Source organism: Accipiter gentilis, chromosome 29 (genome assembly GCF_929443795.1).
Source record: "Accipiter gentilis chromosome 29, bAccGen1.1, whole genome shotgun sequence".
In the NCBI taxonomy this organism is placed as follows: Eukaryota; Metazoa; Chordata; class Aves; order Accipitriformes; family Accipitridae; genus Astur; species Astur gentilis.
This window is the reverse complement of record NC_064908.1, coordinates 19,286,013-19,305,254: the sequence shown is the minus strand read 5'-3', so window position 1 is coordinate 19,305,254 and position 19,242 is coordinate 19,286,013. Positions and strand designations below refer to the sequence as shown.

Sequence of the window (19,242 nt, the reverse complement as noted above, 5' to 3'; positions counted from 1 at the left end):
AACAAATATATATATACACACACACGCATATACCTCTGTGTGTGTGTGTATATTAAAAAAAATACAGAGTGAGAGCGAGAGTGTGATGGTAATACCTTGGACAGTTAGGCCAGTATTCTGTCTAATTGCAGCCAGCAGCTAGCAGCTCTATCCCCAATTTAAAAAAACATTTGAAAGGAGAGAGGAAATTAAGTCTGCAAAGTATTATTGTCACCTCCTGATGTGCAAATAACCACTTCCAGTGTTTAGCCAGTGACAAGGCACTCCTGCACACCTGACCTGACTGGAACCACTGCTGCAGAGGTGTCCCCCTCAGGGAGGGGACAGTCATCGGTTGCACCCGTTGCAGTCACTTTTGTCCTTGTCCGTAGCAATGAGTGAAGGACGGGCATTCCCTTCATTGGCTGTCGGTGGAGCATTTGTAATCGCGAGGTTGAGGTGGATCGCTGTGTCCGCATGCAACAGCCTTAAGATGCTGGTGGCGGCTGGCAGGGTTGCCGGGGCCCAACTTTCTCCTCCATTTGTGCTTGCGCATCCTAATGATCGTTTAGTTGTGGAATTAGTGCCACAAACGAATGGGTAGTTATTTCACTTAAGACTGAAGGAGAGACTTCAGGCTGTAACTTGACCTGACATCCGACAGTACTTGAGATTTCCACAACCGTTTTGTTGAGGGAGAAAATGGCTTGATGCATTTATCTTCTGTCTCGGTGGTGCAATGAAAGGGAAACTATTAAATATGTATCTGCTAAATATCAGCTTAGTTACTGATCAGAAAAAACCCACTTGTGAAATGTACTGTATATCAACGTTTTTGTAACTGATACCACTGACAGGACTGGAGTGCAAAGCAGAGGGCCAAGGGAGCGTAGGTGCTACTCTCCAGTGGAAGTGGACTCACCACTACCCGTGGGGCTAACTGCCCCCCACAGACTGTGCTCCGGGGTACTTTCCTCCATAAGTAGCCAGGAGCAGCTTTGCTAATTCAGAAATCAGGCTCTGTTTATATTAAGCCCAAATTGTTTGCAAAAACTGGAAGCAATTCAGCTTGTGCAGTTTTAGAGCTAATTATGTGTATGGAAAATACTCAACTGTACCAAGAATGTAAGAAATCCTCTAATTTATTCAATACATTGTTTCACAACATATTTCACACTGACTGTTGCCACTGAACCAAACCTTATCTCAGGTCATTTGCATTCATCTCCTGTCTGTAGATTAAAAAAAAATAAAATTAAAATCATTCTCATTTTCTTAGTTTATTCAGTAATTGCCAAATGGGTTCTGGTGCAGTAATGCAGACTCCGTGTACTAAACTTTTCCAGTTGCTATTTACAAAACCTTTTGCAGACAAAATCCCATGAAGATAGCCAGTGAAAGGCTTTTCACTCAAGTTTAATAAGGTAACTAAATATGCCTAGGGTCTGAAAGTGGAATGGTTTACAGTTTTATTACCAATTTTTTTTTTTTTTTTGGCTCATGCTGGTTAACCCTGATGTCCAAGCTAAAGGTGCTTACACAACTTATTAGCTGGGACAGGGGAGTAGGAACCAGTCCTGCACTACTATCAGTGATTATCTGTAGGATGCCAACTATAGACACATCAGTTTTATTTCATCCACCAATCATTTTGTTGTAGCATGTTGCAATTCTGCATGTCTTGGCTACAATGGTTAAAAAAATTTCTCTGAATGAGTGGACAGTCAAGACTAATATTTATTTTAAAAAAGTAAAACTAAATTGTAAGCACTTTTTTGTAAAACCAATGTCTGTTTTGTTACATACTTTTAATGTTGTGCTTTGTAAATGTCTTATTTGTGTAATAAATAAAGTTAATGCAAGTAGAAGTGCTGGCACTTACATCCAGAAAATGATGTAATTCCATTTTATTTTATTTTTAAATACTTTCTGGCTTACTAATCAAGCAGCAACCCACCCAGTTTTCCTCTTTTATTATTTTGTTAAACTCTGGCTTCAGGAGAGTTCAACAAACGTTCGTAGTAAATGGATATAATTTCCTAGTTAGCAAACCAGTCATTAAAGAATACCTCTGGTGTACATTATTATAATGATCAATCAATATCAAAGTACTGAGCAAAAAGAGAGGAAAGGAATTCACCAGGACAGCTAACTAAAATCTGGGAAAATAATGTTGATTAAGATGGATTTGAATGGCTTCAACACTGAATCTGAGGCACTCTTTTTAGCAAATTGTTTTCAGGCTTAATAACGTTTATATATACTACACTGCACACCTCTCAGGAATATTATTGTGAGTACAGTCTGCTTTTTTGCCATGGCTTTTTCTCAGCATGACTGATTAAATGATTATTTCCATTTTTGTTTGTGCTGACAAAGATGACAAAAAGATTATATTCCTGTAGAGGGAAAGGGTGAGACAAATCCACGAGGATAAATTAGATTTATCGTGAATCAGATTACCTGCTTTGGGATATTATCGTCTAGCAAAAACTTTTTTCATGGTTTCGGTTTATGTTCAATTGTTTCATCCCAAGCTTTCCGGCAGGTCCGAATGATCCATTCATGCTCATCATCATCTAAAAGGGAAATAAATAAAGAGAACACGAAATATCACCATGTCAGATCTGCTCTTTGCATCACTAGGGTCCAGCTCAAACCAGCTATTTTTCCTTTGAGAAAAAAATCCATTTTTAGCCATTGGCATCTCTTAGAACATATTTTTTTTGTTTCTTTAAAAGATTGTGTGGTGTTGTGTTGGAATTTGTCAAGGCAGGAGGTACTGGATCTATGGCAATGACTGATTATTGGGCTGTTTGATAAGGTTAGCTTGGGCAGAGCTATGCGATTTACATGTATAGATTTTATTTTTTTTACTTTTTGGCAGGAGATATGTTGAAACTATCAGAAATGAAGATACACATTTTTTAAATACTGTGTGTTGCTTGTTGGTTTATGAAAAGTGAACGTAAAGAAAAAGCTATAGTCAAAACCTAGGTTCTTGTCTTCCAGGTTTTCTTTCAATGCCGTTTTTGAAATGTACATTATGACAGGTATCGATAAGCTGATAGTGGCTGATAGATGTATTTTAGACCATTGTCTGTGTCCCTTGTTAGTATTCATGTCTGTCATATTTATTCTCAGAGCATAATGATAGTGTGGAAAGAAAAAAAATCAAAGACAATGTAGGAAAAAACAACTGTCCAGCAAAGTTTGAATAGAAATTTTGTGTATGATTACAAAAAAATAACTTGGCAAATATTAAGTTGTGGCTTCTTAATTCCAGGGATTTAAACAGTCTTGTCTCCAAAAACTGTTCTGCAGCCTTTTCTTTTGTGTTTGTGTAGGGGAAAAGAGATATGTGTAGTAGACCAGGAAAACCAAACTTCAAAAAGCCTTGAAAAAAATCAAAGTGTTACTTAAAACAATACCTGTATTTATTTTTATATAAATGAAATGTATTAGAGCTGCTTCTTGTGTTTATCGCTGTCTTAACAAATTCATATTAGCTGCTTGCGATGTGTGTTTCTAACTTGCCTCCATCTAAATTTTGAGGGGTTTGTAGCAGCCCTTATTACCTGAAAGAATAGACAATTGCGATGATGGAGCCGAGGGGGCTGTAATCCTGGTACTGTGGCCATCGTTTGGCATAGCACATGGTCCCATTTACTTACACAGCTGCCCTGCACAGCTGAGCGCCCTGCTTAGGTGGGTCAAAGTAGACAGAGAAAGAAGCATGTCGCTTGTAAGGAGTCACATTTTCATGGAGATCTTTTGACTGTGGAGATGTACCTTTAAGTTAGCATTTGAAATGCAAAAGGTAGGAAGGTCCTGGGAATGAAGTTGTGCTAATCTAAGAAGTGAAAGTTCACAGGAGGGTATGTGACAAATGAGGTCTGGTGCACAAGTCTTCAAGCTTGGGAGTTAATCTTATTGATTGCAGTGGGTTTTGAATCAAGTCAGCTTTGTCTTTCCTTTTTTTCTATCCTTTTTTTTTTTTTTTCATGCTGCCCTCCCCTTTTTCTCATTGTTGGACGAGTGAGTCAAGCGCACACCTTCACTTCTCATAAGATGCTGCTCACATGCAGCTCTGCTGGCATCCTGATAAAAGCAGGCTTAAGGAAAGCATGTGCCAAGGCATTTGTCCCTTGTCTGAACGGCAGCACTCATCTGCCACCCTTCACAACTGGTAGTCAGAAAGGCGGGTGACTCACAGGAGGTTTTCCCTAAGAGCCTGCTCTCCAGTTTGCTCTTTGCGTACAATGAGTGGTTTCCAGACAAAGTGCTTGTTTGTGCCTACTGACCCTCTTCTCATTTCCCACTCAAGGGTGCTGGCTTGCAAAAGTTCGGTTTTGGTGGTGAGCACCCACCTTTGAGCAGCAGCCTAGTGACCGTGAATGGGTTGGAGAACACGCTTGTGCTGCCATTGTTGCAACAGCTCAGCCGGTAGGCTTGCTTTAATGACTGAAAAATGGTTACCATTTGGATAAAATAGTTAAGTTCAGCTTTTTCTGTGTTTCACTAACATGATCTCTTTCTTATTCCCTATGCCTATGAATCAATAACAAAATACCCTGTTAATGGCATACTTCTTATTCGGGTATAAACTAGGAGAAGATAAATGCTGAAAAATATGCTAAAGGGGAAATTAAAAAGATGAGCACTGAATCTTGCTTAAAGACCATGCAGTCCTTTCAGAGGCAGAGATTCCACTGAAGGCTGCAGCAGGAATGCAAATGTGGTCCTTAAGCTTTCTTAAAAACAACATCAAAGCCATAATCAATGTGCTGGCTTTTGTTCTATGCACTAGGTGTTCCAGCACAGTAACGACGTGATCACGTGAGCCTCGGCTATAACAGATATTGTCCAGCCTGGGTAGCTCTGTCATTTTAGCTGGACTCGAAAAAAATAGTTTATCTGAGCTTGTAATAATTGCACGAAAATGAAACTTTGTCCATTTCTGCCATGGTGAAGGAATAAACAAAACTTACACATGCTATACATCGGCACTATCTAGCTTGTATTTGGGTACAGATACACGTGGCTCACCTGAGTACTAGAAATAATCAGTCTGCCTTCCTAGTGAGAAATCTACAGCACTCACTTAGCTGAGCATCAAGGGTATAAATAAGCACTAAGAAAGGCAGATGCTAACTTGGCTTCATATAACAGGTTTCCAACATATCCTTGGTTTGCCTAGGTTGTTTCCTTCTGCACTCTGAGTTTTCGTGGTCTCCTAGGAAAGCACACAAGGCAGGTTGCTCTAAGGATTTTAGCCTCCCCAGACCCATCCCAAAATGTCTTGGTTCATGCAAATTAAATACATGTTCATAAGCACTGCTTAACTTGCATATAGTTAATCAGCTGTAAAAACTGAATGAGCTATATGAATGTCAACTTTTATATGAAAAGAAAAAATAGATGTAATGACTCAATATTCCAAAAAATATCCTAAAGCAAATCCCTAGAACTGTCATCCAACCCAGCATGCCATACTACTGGTCCTAGGTCTTGGTAAGGGGAAATGAAAGAACTGATCCAGCATAGCAAGAAGAACCACAAACCCAGAGATGAGAATGGCTCCAGGGCTAGCTATGTGAGAAGAGGCAGGGAAATATTAGAATGTAAAGAGTTAAGCTATGGTAAAACATACTTTTGCTACACTAAAGAAGACTGGTTGATAATTACTGTAGTTTTAGGGCTATTTGAATCAGTGCAGCTGCAACCTCTTCAGTAGTAACCCCTGAAACAAGACAAACTGGGTTTATTGTACTGAACAAGTCTTAAAGCTCCTCCCTGATTGTTAGTAATTGGCAGCAATGGACTTAACAGCCTCTTGACTACCCTTTTTACACTCTACCTGACTGTGCAGCTAACAATTTAAATCACAGATGCCGATCCTTCTTTGTGGCAGCTGCTTGTTAACTACACGTTCCTCTTTTTCTGTCACTGGCTGCTTCCATAACCCTGCAACACCAGGGTTAGATTGGAGAATCACATTTCATCAATATTTAAAATGGAATTAAACCTTGAAGTTTGATTAATGCTACCAGATAGTGAGTTGTAATTACTATTTTGCAAATTGCAATTGTTTGAATATGTTAATATGATTGTCTAAGCACATCTTCACCTTCAGAAGTAATTTTCCCTTTAAAAAAGATTTGAAAAAAATACAAACTCTTTAATCAGTGGTAAATTATCACTCTGTGCACAATTAGGTAGTATGGGGTTCTTCATGTTGTGTGCTGAATTTTGTGTCAGCACATTTATCTTTAAAAGTTTATCCATTTTTTTAGATTTCCCTCAGCAGAATAAACATTCATGGAACAGACTTTGCTGAAATAGGACTAACAATGTTGATATTTGAAGGTAAAGAAAAAAAGGTTTGTCTGAAAATTTTATTGCAATCTGGTGTATCCCTGTTCAGTTAGTAAATGTTAACAAGTTATTTCTTCCAAAGTTAGTGAACGATAATGATTATTTTCATGACATATCACTGAAACGAGGAGAGAGATAGCAAGAGATCTTAACGAATGAGCTGTTAGAATATATGTAAGTATTGACTGATTCTTTTGAATTATTTTCATGTGTCTCAATCAAAAATAAGATCAGTTTTCTAGCGCCCACAAAATATATTTTGAATATTGTGGGTCAGATCCTCAGCCAGCCCAAACTGGGATAGCTTCTCTTTTATTTTTGTAATTAATTCAGGCTGTTTTCATTAAGCAGGCAGAGACATACGGAGCCAGCCCCGGTAGCCACCTGCACAACTGATCCCCAGAAACAGCATCTGCCCACAGTAGATGATTAACCGGGGTGCAAGTCCTACTGATCTACTGTTGGACACTGCCTACACAGTCAACAGGTCAGTTTGGATAGAGTCATTTTAGGCAAATAAGACCCAGCTAAATCTGTTGGTTGTACTGTGTTCCTGTAAGTAGCCTATTTCAAAATTAGTTGTTCTCAACAAATATTGCTTTGCAAGTTTCTTCCGTGTTTTGGGTGGCTTTAGGGGAAGCTCCAAACACCAGCAAAGTCCAAACAGGTGTCTGTCAAAGATGCTGTTAGGTGTATTCCACAGTGAGCTCAAACTGCAGCCCACTTAAATCAGTGGATTTCTGCTCAGCATCTCTGCAAAATGAAATCACTTGTCTAATTTTCAACGTTCAGTCTAAAAGTAGTGGCAGAAGAGACTTCCCCAACTACACACTCCAGATTTATCTCTCTACTGGGATTAGAAACAGCTGAAAATTCAGGGTGGGCTTGCTTCAGGGTGCTTTCAAGGGATGACTTGAAAATACACTGTAATTTAGGTGCATTTAATCTTCCTATATTAAATGCATATTGCAAAGTTTAGAATTATTTGCTTCTAGATATCACATTTCTCTGTTGCTTACAGAAATCTCAGCTGTGAGAGACTTCTTAGCACATGCTTAGGTGTCTGCCATGATGCAGAGCGGAGACTGTCAGCAAACAGCAGTATTGTCATGAAGGCTTCTGCATTTGCCCTCTTAACAAACACTTTCCCAGGAAGCCACCCAGAGGTGTGCAGGAAGACATACTGCATTGAAATTAGAATGCTTAGTGGCTTACACAGGGAAAAAATCTACCCTGTTCAACTTAAAAACCTTGTCTGACTCTGTGTTAGGTCTTCCTACTGCACTTTAGAGCTGTATGCGTTCCTGGTGTCTTAAAGGCTTTGTCTGCACTGGAGGCCTGATGCACTCCCTGATGCACTCCAAAATTCAGATCCCTGGCTCCTTCCTCTGCCCAAGGGCAAGCTGGGACCAGACGTGAGAGGGCATCATCCCTTTGTTCACTCTCGCCTCTGTTAAAGGCCATGAGAGCAAGGAGGGAAGTGGACGTGCACTGGTATGTGCCTCCATCAGGACAGAGGCTCACAGCTCCAGTGTACCCTGAGGACACAGCCATGTGGTAAGAGCAGCTTTCCAGGACTACAGTTTGTAACAGGGTGTGTTTACAATAGACAATCCTTGAACAAGAGCTGAGTTTCCTCTCAGTTTGCAGGGGGCCAAACGCACACAGACCATTGTAAACAACAATATCGTTTAATTCTTTCACATGCCTGACTCCTCCCATCACCCGCAGTGCAGTTTATCATGTTCTTCCACTACACAATTACAATCACATGTGATAGCATCTCAGCCGTGGACTCTGCCTGGCACACCCCTTTCATTTCCACTGCCCCCTCCGGGTCCCTAGCACCACTTTCCTTACGGCACCTGACCCCACCAACGTCAAGGCTGGCAAGAAAATGGAAAATATGTTTTCAATTAACCTTTGCTTCCACCCACAAATTCTCACCCTTCCATTTACTTTTGATTACTGTAATTCCAAAATGGCCCCCAAATGAATTTTCCATCTCTTGTAAAACTTGTTTTCACGTGAATTATATAGTTGAATATAAGTGCCTATAAGACTTGTGTATAACCTATTTAATGGATTCACAATAGGATGGCTAGCACACAAACAAACTTGTTATTCTTGGCATGCCACTATTTGGAACTGAAACTTTCACGGTTTTCAAAACGATAAGTATTTTAAGACCAGGAAACCACAAGGAACAATATATCTGCAAAAGCTATAGCTACCATAATTACCATAGTAACTTACATCATGGTGCATATATTAATATTATCACTATTGGCTATGGTCCTGAATAGAAATCATATTGGTTTGTAATCTGTTTTACTGAATGGAGTATATTTTATATTAAAATGCGTAAGCCAAACTTAATCTAAAAATATTTTCTTGGTTACATGGATGAGAAGTCTCCAGCTATCCCTGTCACCTGAGCAGACTTTGACGCTGAGAAAGACATAACAATTTTGCAATGCTATTCAAAATGTGCCTGATCTTAACACATTTCTATATAAAAAGATGTGAAAAGAGCATATGATGGGTAGGAGAATTGGTCCAACATTTTTTAAACTGTTTAGAGGAGAGTAAGAATAGACATGAAGCTACTTCTCATAGGAGTCTGGGATCTTCTCTTTAAGTAGACTCAATTTCCTTCTGCCATCTTCAATACTCATTCATTTTCCTTGCCCACTCAGCAGTCCCCAGTTTGATACTTGCTAACATTCTGCCTTTCCTTCTAAGATTTGGCTCCTCAACTAATTTATTTGTTACGCATTGAAGATTATTTAGGTCCAAAGCTCTCACATGAGGACAAAAGCTATTTAACTAAAAAATGGGAAGAGATAGATGAGTGACACTTGGAGATCTAGGTGAAAGAGCTATAATACAATTTCTAACCTTCCTTCCTCCTAATGTAATATTTTGCAAATCTGACTATCATAGAAGCAGCAAGTCTGGAAAGCAAGTACCAGAAAGCTAGAATTGTATGAATGCGGGCAAAACCCCCTATGTCCTGGAACTAGATGTAAGAGAAGAAAGTATATGGGAGATGGAGGAAACAAGACCAAAAGGTGAATTTGTACGGACTTGTGTAGAGCCTTGTGGGCAAAGAAAACAAGCTAAGTGCCATGGCAGAGAAAGAAAATATTTTTTGCAGTGGTATTTTGGAGGAATATGAATCAAAGAGGCCAGAAAGAGGAGTTAGCAGTAAAAAGGACAAGCACTCCAGCTGTTGCAAGAAAAGCAACGAGCTGCTCACATTTGTATGCTCTACTTGTGTAAACTGAGAGTAGTATTGGTTCTCTGTTTTACAAAACCCCGTTTTCAGAAATAAGTTTGTCAGCCAAAGTAAAGAGAAAAAGATCAATGGATTGCAATAAATGGCATTTAACATAAAAATGAGTAAAATTTACAATTCAGTTAACTTGTTAAATGTTAAAAAATCAGCAAACAATAGACACAATTTGTTTTGTTCAGAGCCCAGAGGTAGAGACCAAATCCTCTAAATTAATTTCTGCAAAAGCTGGGGTTTTTTTCCAAACAGGTCTGGATCCTATTCGTTGTAGAATATACTGATTACCAACTATTTTTAAGAGCTTTACACAAACATTATTTCTTTTGTTGTGTGAAATGCAGAATCAGCCATCTGGCAAATGCCCCAGAGCTAAAATCTTTTACATGACATATAATTCAAAATGATTAAATATACAACAGAAAATAGCTATAGCATTGCACTTAAAATAGCATGAACTTTTACTGCCGATCAAAACTGATTTCTTTAGCTTAACAAGTATCCAAAGAACAATTATTTGAAGAGCTTTTAAGAGTTTCAATATGTAGGAACTAAACCTCATCTAAATTCAGTATCTTAAGTCAAATAAAAAAGAAACAAATGTACAAAAGATTAAATGGTCCTGCGTTATAAGTAGACATTTAAATCTATGGGAAGCTAAATTCATTCGAACAAAAATACTATATTCCCTCTGTATGTGTATTGCTGGGGCTTTCCTCTCCATTGCTAAGGGCATCTGCCAAAACAACTCTCACATTCTTAGGCAATGACTAGGGACTAGCCTGGAATCAGACTGTTCATCCACTCCCTCCATCATCAGAATGGGCAATTTCAAAGAAGAACAGGGAATAAAGCTCTGTGCATGATCCCTAAGTGCAGTCAATCTTTTTTTTTCTGCACCACGGTCGACTTTAAGTTAAACTTGCTGTCTTTTTTCCAGAAATACTCCAGGCCTGAAAAATTGCCAGGTCCTCATCCCACACCCAGTTCTCCAGTAGTTTATGAGAAAGAGCATGCAAACATCTGCATGTATTTGGGGTACATGAGGGTAGGTACAGAAATAATACCCTGCCTAATTATTGAGTGGTTATGGCTCTGTTTCTCAACTACATTTTTCAGACAAGTCAAAGTCTACATTTCCCAAAAGGCGCTTGGTGCAAGTCAGATCTGAGTTGTAAGACAAAAAAGTCTAAATGTAGGAGATTTGTCTCATGGACTTGCATACTTGGATAAACCTGAAATGGATGAATACATCGCTGCTGACTTTCAAAAAAATTTTGCTTCTAAATTCTTTCAGACCAAGCATGAGAACCTTCATCCCAAGGTAACAATGTGAGGAAACTGTAAGTCTGTGATTACTATGGCTTAGAATTAAAATGGCTTTGCACCCTTGCCTGTGGAGTTGGGTCAGCCTCACAACCAAGGAACCTCAGACAGACTAACCCCAGACTTTTCTAAACTGTAATAAAATAATGTTCTTGAATCTTGACCTTTTCAGCTCATAATGATTCCTGAAGCAGAAGGCTTTTTCCTGATGCTTTTTACAAGACTTTCAGGCTTGTAGAAATCCTAAGCTGATTGCTGGCTGGTTTGGGATTGCAGCAACACCAAGACCTCTCCTCTTAATAAGACACTTGTCCTGGTTTTCTGGGCCTAATCCTGCTCTTAATAACGTGCATGTTAATTCAGTTACCTGACTAAGCTGTGTAAAGGTGGGCTCTTGATGTTATATGAAGAGATGCATATATTTCAGGTAATATTGACTGCAGTATAGAAAGCTACCCTATGCACCATACACATACTAATTAAACCTCAAGATGGAATATGAAAGTTGTAGCACAAATATTCTCATATTACAAAGAGCAAAAGCACATTTTGTATTATTCAACCCATCCTTGGGAGAACCACAGGAGAAACAGGGCAATTTTCATCAGAAGTATCTTTGCTTTTCATCAAAAGAGAGGTGACCCAGGCAATCTCCTATAATCTTTTCTATCTTGGTATAACAAAATTTCTATTTCTGATGGTATTTTCTCTTTGATAGCTCTGGGCTTCTCTAATATTTGGGGGCCCTAAAACCTGAATGTCACAGCTCTTCTTGTACCTCCCTGCTTCGCATTAAATATAAAATCATGTATTTTCTACTTTTCACTGAAAAATTGGGACATCTTCCCATCTTTCTATTCACCAAGCTCTGTTACAAAGGTGCCAGGAGTCCTATTGCTGGGAAAAAAAAAAAAAGTAATGCTCCTAGTGAAACAGGAGTCTAGTCCCAGTATCTATTCAAAATAAACAATGTATCTTCTTACAAATGAGCATTACCATTCTTATTTATGTGTCCAATTTTGTGTACTTCGCAATACTGGAAAAAAAAAAAAGATTGAAGCACACATGGAGAATCAAGAGAAATTTGAGCATCCCCGAGGAAACAGAGGTTTAGGGACGGAGTAAGAACTGCAAGATTGTAATGAGAATTTGGAAAACTTTGCTAGATAAAAACATATAACAAAACTTGCTGTCATTTTATTCCCTGGGCCTGATTATGTTTTCATGATAGGCCTTTGCACTGCTTTAACAGTAAGAGCTCTCTAAGTAAATGAGTATCAGACCTCCACGCTAGTGAAATGCAAGGCTTGCCAAATTTAACAGGACTCTCTACAGTACTCTACATCCACTCGTCTTGACAAAGAAGTGGTGGAAGCAAACTGAGTAGTTTCAAATGGCGTCTATTTTCTTCTCTTCTGGAATGGTACCTGGATGCTGCCAGCTGGGAGGCAAGTCGGTGCCAAGACCGTATGCTTCCTTGCCCTCTTTCACAAACAGCTGAGAAACAATCAGAAATTGCTTCATAATAGGGCCAGGGTGAAAGGTGAGAACTGGAGTATTCTGAAAGCCTGCTGCCAGACCTGAGGAAGATAGTGTCATTTTGGTAAACCTGTCAAGCTGTTGTAAGAACTTCCTGAATGCTTCCTACCATCTGCTTTTGATGCTTTCAAGACTTGGCTGGAAGCCTGGAGGTTTTCCTTCTCCTTCCTGCCCAACCTATAATGGAGTAATTCTGGATCTGTTCCCTGTCATCCCAGCCTCTTCCTCAGTTTCTTCTGCTTACAGCTGGGGGTTTTTTTATTTTTTATTTTTTTTTTTACTGCAGTGGCCTTGTGCCCTGAATCATCTCTCCTGGGGCGGTAAGAGTTCCTCTGATGTTGAACAAGTGCCTGGTTTTTCAATTGTGTTCATGTTCTTGAGAGGAAGGGTCTGGCCTACATGACACATTCCTTCTTCACACTCACATCAACAAGTTTAACTTTGTGTACACGGCTTTCAATGGAACAGCCACACAAAGCACATCTCCAACAACTCCGTCAGACTGCACGCTGTGCTGGTCTGGTTAGCGAATATTGATTGATATAATTTGTAGGATTTGAGATAAATGTCATAAAGGACAATGAGTTCAAAGAACAGATTAAAAAACAATAAATTGAATTCCAAGGCGTTCCCTCCTGTACTAATCTGTGTAGGTTCCTGTGTTTTTGGAAAGCATGTTGCTTATCTTCCTCATCAGTAGGCCCACTGCATTCCAGTATTTTGGATCAATGCCATTTGTAATAATCTAGATCAGTTTTTATTCAACGTTTATAAAACAGGCCATGTATCATAGGGTATATTTTATAGCAGATGGTATCTCCAATTCATTTAAACCCCCCCTTCACTTCCCCTCCTCCAATATCACAGTGCGTGCTTGTAAAAGCTCTTAAAGTAGGGCTGAGCAGAATTTTTTTCAACAAATAGTAAATTTGCTGAAAAATGGAGTTTCCAAGCAACAAAACTGTTAAACTGTGGCACACTGAAAATGAAATGTTCTGTCTTCTAGAAAAAAACAGGTCTTGCAATTTGGACATTTGGGGGGGGGGGGGAAGTGGGGTAGGTGGTTGCTTTCAGAACTCATTTTCACTTAAAAAAAATCTGCACTAAAAAGGTGATAAACACAAAGGTTAAATAGCCAGAACACAAAGTGTTTGTTTCAGGTGAGATCACATTTTTTGAGTTATCCCCAAGTCAACTGTTTGGGGATCTTCTGTGCGTCTTTAATTTGAAAAGTTTCTCTTTTGGCTTGATGAGAACTAATTTTTCCCAAGGCTTATTAATTTGGGGACTTTTCCACAACACCCAGTGTTTGCCACACTCTACTCAAAACACAGCTCTCCAAGGTGACAAGAAAGTTTCCTGTTCAGCAAGGTATGTCAACATAGCTCTAAGACTCATTTCAATAAAATGGACTATTCTAACATGTAGAGATAAGCACTTGCTTAAGCACTTTGCTGGTTCACAACACAGGGTTTATTAGCTCTCAGGATCAATGATGAACACCTTACATCCACTCCCTTACTTGAGATCCTTATGGAAGAGACCAGAGATTTTCCTGAGATTAACATATCAAACAGTAATAAAATATATTTATTCATATCTGCTTGGGAATACTTCACTGTAATTTTGCAAAATATGATTTATACAACTCTGGGGATACATAAGTTGCTGATAAAAATAAGTAAGTAAAAAATATTTTAGTTCAATGATAAGAGAACCAAATCATGGACTTTTTTTACGTTTTAGCTTTAATCACGCATCCTAGAAGATACGACAAATAAACTCATCTTAGTTTACCTTGCAGAAGAAGTTAATCATACCTGCATTTCTCAGAAACCTGAGTTTGTAGTCAACAATAACTCTGGTTTCAGGATTATAGAATCCATCACCACAGTCGTAACAACCTTCTGGGATTTTTTTGGGAGGATCCAGATTTGTAAGCTGAGAAGTACCTGAAGAAAAAAACCCAAACAGTTTGCTTTATTTTGCCTTTTTTTTTTTTTTTGCATTTGTGCCTTTGATCAAGATAACTAACAAATATTACATCTCCATGGCATTTGCTATAAAAACAATGCAGTTACCTTACAATAAATTTTATAAAACCTTTTGCCGATTTTGCAGATGGAGAAAATGAAAATGGAAAAATCCATACACAAAAAGTGGTGATAAAAAGATATCACTTTGATTTCCTCATTCACAGTCCTGTGATTCAGCCCACTAAGCTAACATTACAAATATGACCCCAGACTACAAAACGGGGCCAGGAGAGTCCTGCTGGCCTCACAGAAAATACGTGTCATCACTAAAATATTCTATGTATAAAGAAGAGCATTTTATGTATTATGTTACATATTTTACTCACTTGTTCCTTATAAATCTTTTCACCTTTTGACTACGGACAAATAATAATATTATAAATGTCTTTAGCAAAAATATAGACTGGACACAAATGTTTATTTTGGTATCTACTAAAACTGCTATGTGGGACAGACGCATTCAAACTTTATTTGATGCCCTGGATGTAAACTAATTGCTTTCACTCAACTTCCCTATATTAAAAGCACACTGCTAATGCAGTGAAGGTGAAATGTATAAAAGGGTTAATCTGGATATCAAGAGCTGTAGATAACAAAGCCCGTCCTGCAGGTCATCACTCCAAAAGAGACCATGCTGTGGCTGAAATGCTGCATCCTGCGCTGTGCTGGTGGAAGGTGGTGTCAGCATTCTTCTGGCAGCATCGTATGGTCGGGTCCTGAAATTAGCCAGAGCATTTCTGCTCCATGTTACTCATGTAGCCAAATTAATCTTTCTTAAGCAAAGTTGTTAGTTTAATTCCTTCCAGACTCTTAGGATCGCAAACGCAATTCAGTACCTGGTGGTTTAAGACCAGAACAGATTTCTGTATAAAATCTTCTGTCGTAGCCATCACAGTAATACCATTTTTTATCTTTGTATTGGAGACCATCTGCAAAAGTGTATTTCCCCTGCAAAACATGTTCAAGCCCAGAGTTAATAAACATGATGGATGGATTGAGTACGAACAAGGCCAGCGCTCCCGCTGCCAAGACGGCGCGTTAGCCGAGCAGAGCGAGTGCACGGTTCAGCTGGGGCTCAAATGGCGTCGGGAACCACCGCCTCTGCGGGATGCCCGGCCACGGGCAGGCCGCCCCTCACACGTTTGGGTGTGAGACGCCACCGGGGAGGGGGTAAAAATTGGCTTGGCTCGGAAATCCACTTATTTCACCTCAGAACCTGCCCTGCAGCGTGGCCTCCAGGCGGGCGGCCTAAGCCCCTCGGGGTGAGCCCCACCCCCCCCCCGCCCCGGCCCGGGGTACCTGCACGGGCACCCCGCGGTGCCAGACCGCCCGGTATCTGCCGCCGTTGGGGAAGATCAGCTCTCCCTCTCCCTCAAACATCCCGTCCCGCAGCTCTCCACGGTACTCGGTGCCCGTCGGCAGCGTGTAGGAGCCCTGTCCCTCCATCCTGGAAGAGACGGGGCGGTTGAGGGTGGGGTGGGAGAACCGGCGGGCAGCCCCTCCGCATCCCCCGGCGCCCACCTGCCGCGCACGGTGCCCCCGATGTAACGCCCGCCCGCCGCCTCCATGGCGGCCCGGCCCGGCCGGACCCGACGGCGTCGCCATGGCAACGCGGCGCTACCGGGGCTCCACCTCCCGCCGCCCTCCGCGCACGCGCCCTTCCCGCCCTCCCTGCCGGCCGCGCATGCGCCTTGGCGGGCGGGCGCTGAGGGGAGCTGAAGGAGAGCGGGGCCGCCATGCCCGGCTCCCTGCAGGTGCCCTCCCTGGAGGAGCTCGATGTGCAGGAGGTGAGTGAGCGCCCGCCCGCCGCCGCCGCCGGGCCCTTCCCTTCCTTTCCCTTCCCCCGCGGGGCGGGCCGGCGCCCATTGCCGCTCTGCCCCGCTGTAGGTGGCGGTCAGCTCGGCCGTGCTGAAGGCCGCGGCCCACCACTACGGCGCGCAGTGCGACCGCCCCAATAAGGAGTTCATGCTGTGCCGCTGGGAGGAGAAGGACCCGCGGAAGTGCCTGCAGGAGGGCCGACAGGTCAACCAGTGCGCCCTCGACTTCTTCAGGTGAGCGGGGATCCCAGCGAGTCTCTCCCGGCGGCCGGCCGGCCGCCCTGAGGGTGAAGGTGTTTCTGGGGATCTCCCGGTGTAGCGCGTCCTTGCTGAGGTTCGTTATTGAGCGCTGGCAGTCGCTTCGTTTAAAAATGCTGCTACCACCGCGGCCCTTGGAGTCTGTTGTTGCTTCTTAAACTTTAATTCTTGAGAATAGAGGCTGTGCCCTTTCTTGTGCTGTTTGTTTTATTTGTTTGTACTTTATTCTTTCACGTGACGCTTCGTGGTCTCTGGTGTAGGTGGTTCAGGTTTTTGTTAGGTTGGCAAAGGAATGCAGGGAGGTGGTGGAAGGCTCGCTGCTTCTGCACCTTGCGTCTATATCGTGAAATCGAGGAAACCGACCTAAGCTTTGCATTGTCAGTCCTCTCTGTTTCACAGTTGTGCTACTGTAAAAGCTCAAGTAGATACACCGTTTGTCTCTACTGACCAAAAATATAGATCCAAGGTGTGTGCCAGTGTCATGTTCTTAAGTTGCTAGTAAAAGACCTAGGTTAATTAGCTCAAAGCATGTCCGCTTCTGGTATAGCAGCTAGTAATCAGAAACCTCTGTTCTAAGCATGTTTTCTTGAGCTTAAGACATCAGGTTAATCTGGAAGCATTAGAGCGTTGTATAATGTACACTAAGTGTACATATAAGGATCTCCTACGGAGGAGCTGCGTACATCTACCTAGCAAGAATACCTGCCACATATTAGTTAAGTTATTGCTATCCCTACTTGCAGCTACAGTGATATCAATCTTACTGGTATTGGTATCAAGTTCTGTTTAACGATGCTTCAAATACTGACTTCTCTAAAAACTTTACATGTTCTTGAGAACTTAAAACTGCAAAACCCACTTTATCAGAAGTTGAGGTTTGAATGAGTAAGAGAGAAAAGCATTAGAATTACAACACTTGCTAATGATTTTCTTTCTGTGATCTCTTACAGGAAGATTAAGACGCACTGTGCAGAGCCGTTTACTGAGTACTGGACCTGCATTGACTATACCAACTTGCAGGAGCTCCGTCGATGCCGAAAGCAGCAGGCAGTATTTGATAACTGTGTGCTGGAGAAGTTGGGTTGGGTGAGACCTGATCTGGGAGAGCTCTCTAAGGTAACTTCATACCTTTTTGATCAGATAGCCAGATTCTTCTCTCCGTTCTTATGGACATTGTGTCCAGACCAGGTCTCAGACTCTTCTCCCAGGCAGAAGGTGATTCATGAACTCAACACTGGAAGCTTGTGGACTTAATAGAAGTCAAGACTCTGTCAGCGTTCTTCAGGGTTGCTTTCCCAGAAGACTTGTGCTTTTCTTAAACAATGACATTTACTCTTGCTTTTTGCTTTTCCTGGTGCAGAGACCTTTCCTTCAGGAGTGAAGCTCACACACATGTAGAACTACTCTGTAGTTATGAGTGAAGTTCCCTTCCCTTCCCTTTTTTAGAAGCACTCTGGAGATAGGAGCTCTCATTGGATCAACAATGTGTCCTTAGTGTCATTTGATAGTTCTTGGTAGTTTTTCCTTTAAGTTCTGACTCAATCTAGCTTTTCTGTTAAACACTGTGAGAAGTTGTATCATTTCTTCTTTTTTCTTTCCAGGTTACAAAAGTGAAGACAGACCGTCCTATGCCTGAGAATCCCTATCACTCTAGACCTAGGCCAGAGCCAAATCCACCCATTGAAGGAGAGCTGAAGCCTTCACCATTTGGCAGTAGGCTCTTTTTCTGGTCCTGGTAAAGTGGGCAGACTGTGCTGTAACTAAAGTGCAGAGATGTATTGCTTGGAAATGTAAATTGTCCAGTATGCGTTGGATATAACTTTAATGATTAAAGAACCCCAAACCGTTACATGGCTTAGTAGACTTCTTTAAACATACTCACACATCCTAAAAAAAAAATATATTTCCCTGTTTTGCACAATGCTCTCTGCAGTCATATAGCCCTTAGGACCCTCTTAGCACTAGTAATGTCAGTTGCTTGATGGTGACTACCAGGCTTGTCCGGGATGTGTATAAATGTAGCCTGAGTCCTTGACTACTGCTTCAATCAATCAAAAACTGGCATGAGGCTTTATCTACCTATTGAGAACACTGCCACTTGGATCAAGGAAAGTTTGAGAACAAACAAGTCATTAGTGTCTTCCCTTAGTCTTGCAACTGATAATTGTGCATTTATTTTTTTTTTTCCAAGGGCCTCCTGTATAGCTTTAACCTAAAATCTGTCTTGGAGCAAGGGTTTAGTCAAATCTGTGGCTTTTGCTAGGTACAAGGTCAGTACTGTTTCTGACATAAAGAGCCTTGTTCTACTTGCCAGCTGCTCATTGCTCATGCAGCTAGGTTAGTGGCTTCCATTTTTTAATTTTTGATTGGGGGAACACAAGCTACTTCATCAGAAAAATCACACTAAATTTTAAACACCTTTTAAGGAAAAATTATTTCCTAAAGGATCTTCCTGTCCCATTAAGTGAAGTAAGAAGGTGGCTTAGCTTCTGTCTCAAGGCCCTGATTTGAGGGGTTTGGGCCAGATCCTTCCCATTGTTTCACTGTGATATTCTTTTGATAGAGGAGTAAATCAGCTTGCTTTAATTTATCTTTTCTACAATATCTAAAAGTC

At 41.1% G+C, this 19,242-nt stretch overlaps 2 protein-coding genes across 5 annotated transcripts; one reads left to right on the top strand and one right to left on the bottom strand.

Annotated features, from left to right (window-relative positions):
* Window positions 1-439: 439 nt before the first annotated feature.
* Window positions 440-16,159, bottom strand: MORN5 (MORN repeat containing 5). 4 transcript variants are annotated; one of them, XM_049833138.1, is made up of 6 exons: window positions 16,075-16,139; window positions 15,853-16,000; window positions 15,390-15,501; window positions 14,338-14,469; window positions 2,443-2,558; window positions 440-536 (listed from the first exon to the last, which is right to left on the bottom strand). In XM_049833138.1, exons 1-5 carry the CDS (start codon window positions 16,119-16,121, stop codon window positions 2,479-2,481), a joined length of 519 nt encoding a protein of 172 aa, XP_049689095.1. In that variant the 5' UTR covers window positions 16,122-16,139; the 3' UTR covers window positions 440-536; window positions 2,443-2,478. The 4 variants fall into 4 exon arrangements, with proteins under 4 accessions (XP_049689095.1, XP_049689094.1, XP_049689093.1 ...); XM_049833137.1 differs by lacking the exon at window positions 440-536 and adding an exon at window positions 1,115-1,211; XM_049833136.1 differs by lacking the exons at window positions 440-536; window positions 2,443-2,558 and adding an exon at window positions 12,314-12,558.
* Window positions 16,160-16,230: 71 nt separating this feature from the next.
* Window positions 16,231-18,477, top strand: NDUFA8 (NADH:ubiquinone oxidoreductase subunit A8). The gene is made up of 4 exons (XM_049833190.1): window positions 16,231-16,340; window positions 16,441-16,604; window positions 17,579-17,744; window positions 18,230-18,477. The coding sequence occupies exons 1-4, from the start codon at window positions 16,290-16,292 to the stop codon at window positions 18,365-18,367; spliced, it is 519 nt and encodes a 172-aa protein (XP_049689147.1). The 5' UTR covers window positions 16,231-16,289; the 3' UTR covers window positions 18,368-18,477.
* Window positions 18,478-19,242: the final 765 nt, after the last annotated feature.

What these genes read in the sequence shown, in the direction of transcription:
- MORN5 (XM_049833136.1), bottom strand. Translation starts at nt 16,121, where the DNA reads ATGGAGGCGGCGGGCGGGCGTTACATCGGGGGCACCGTGCGCGGCAG. An exon ending in TTCTGGTCTTAAACCACCAG is followed by an intron (nt 14,470 to 15,389) that starts GTACTGAATTGC and finishes TTTTTTCTTCAG; the next exon opens with GTACTTCTCAGCTTACAAAT. An exon ending in CAGGTTTCTGAGAAATGCAG is followed by an intron (nt 12,559 to 14,337) that starts GTATGATTAACT and finishes TATCTTCCTCAG; the next exon opens with GTCTGGCAGCAGGCTTTCAG.
- NDUFA8 (XM_049833190.1), top strand. Translation starts at nt 16,290, where the DNA reads ATGCCCGGCTCCCTGCAGGTGCCCTCCCTGGAGGAGCTCGATGTGCAG. An exon ending in AGGAGCTCGATGTGCAGGAG is followed by an intron (nt 16,341 to 16,440) that starts GTGAGTGAGCGC and finishes GCCCCGCTGTAG; the next exon opens with GTGGCGGTCAGCTCGGCCGT. An exon ending in TGCGCCCTCGACTTCTTCAG is followed by an intron (nt 16,605 to 17,578) that starts GTGAGCGGGGAT and finishes GATCTCTTACAG; the next exon opens with GAAGATTAAGACGCACTGTG.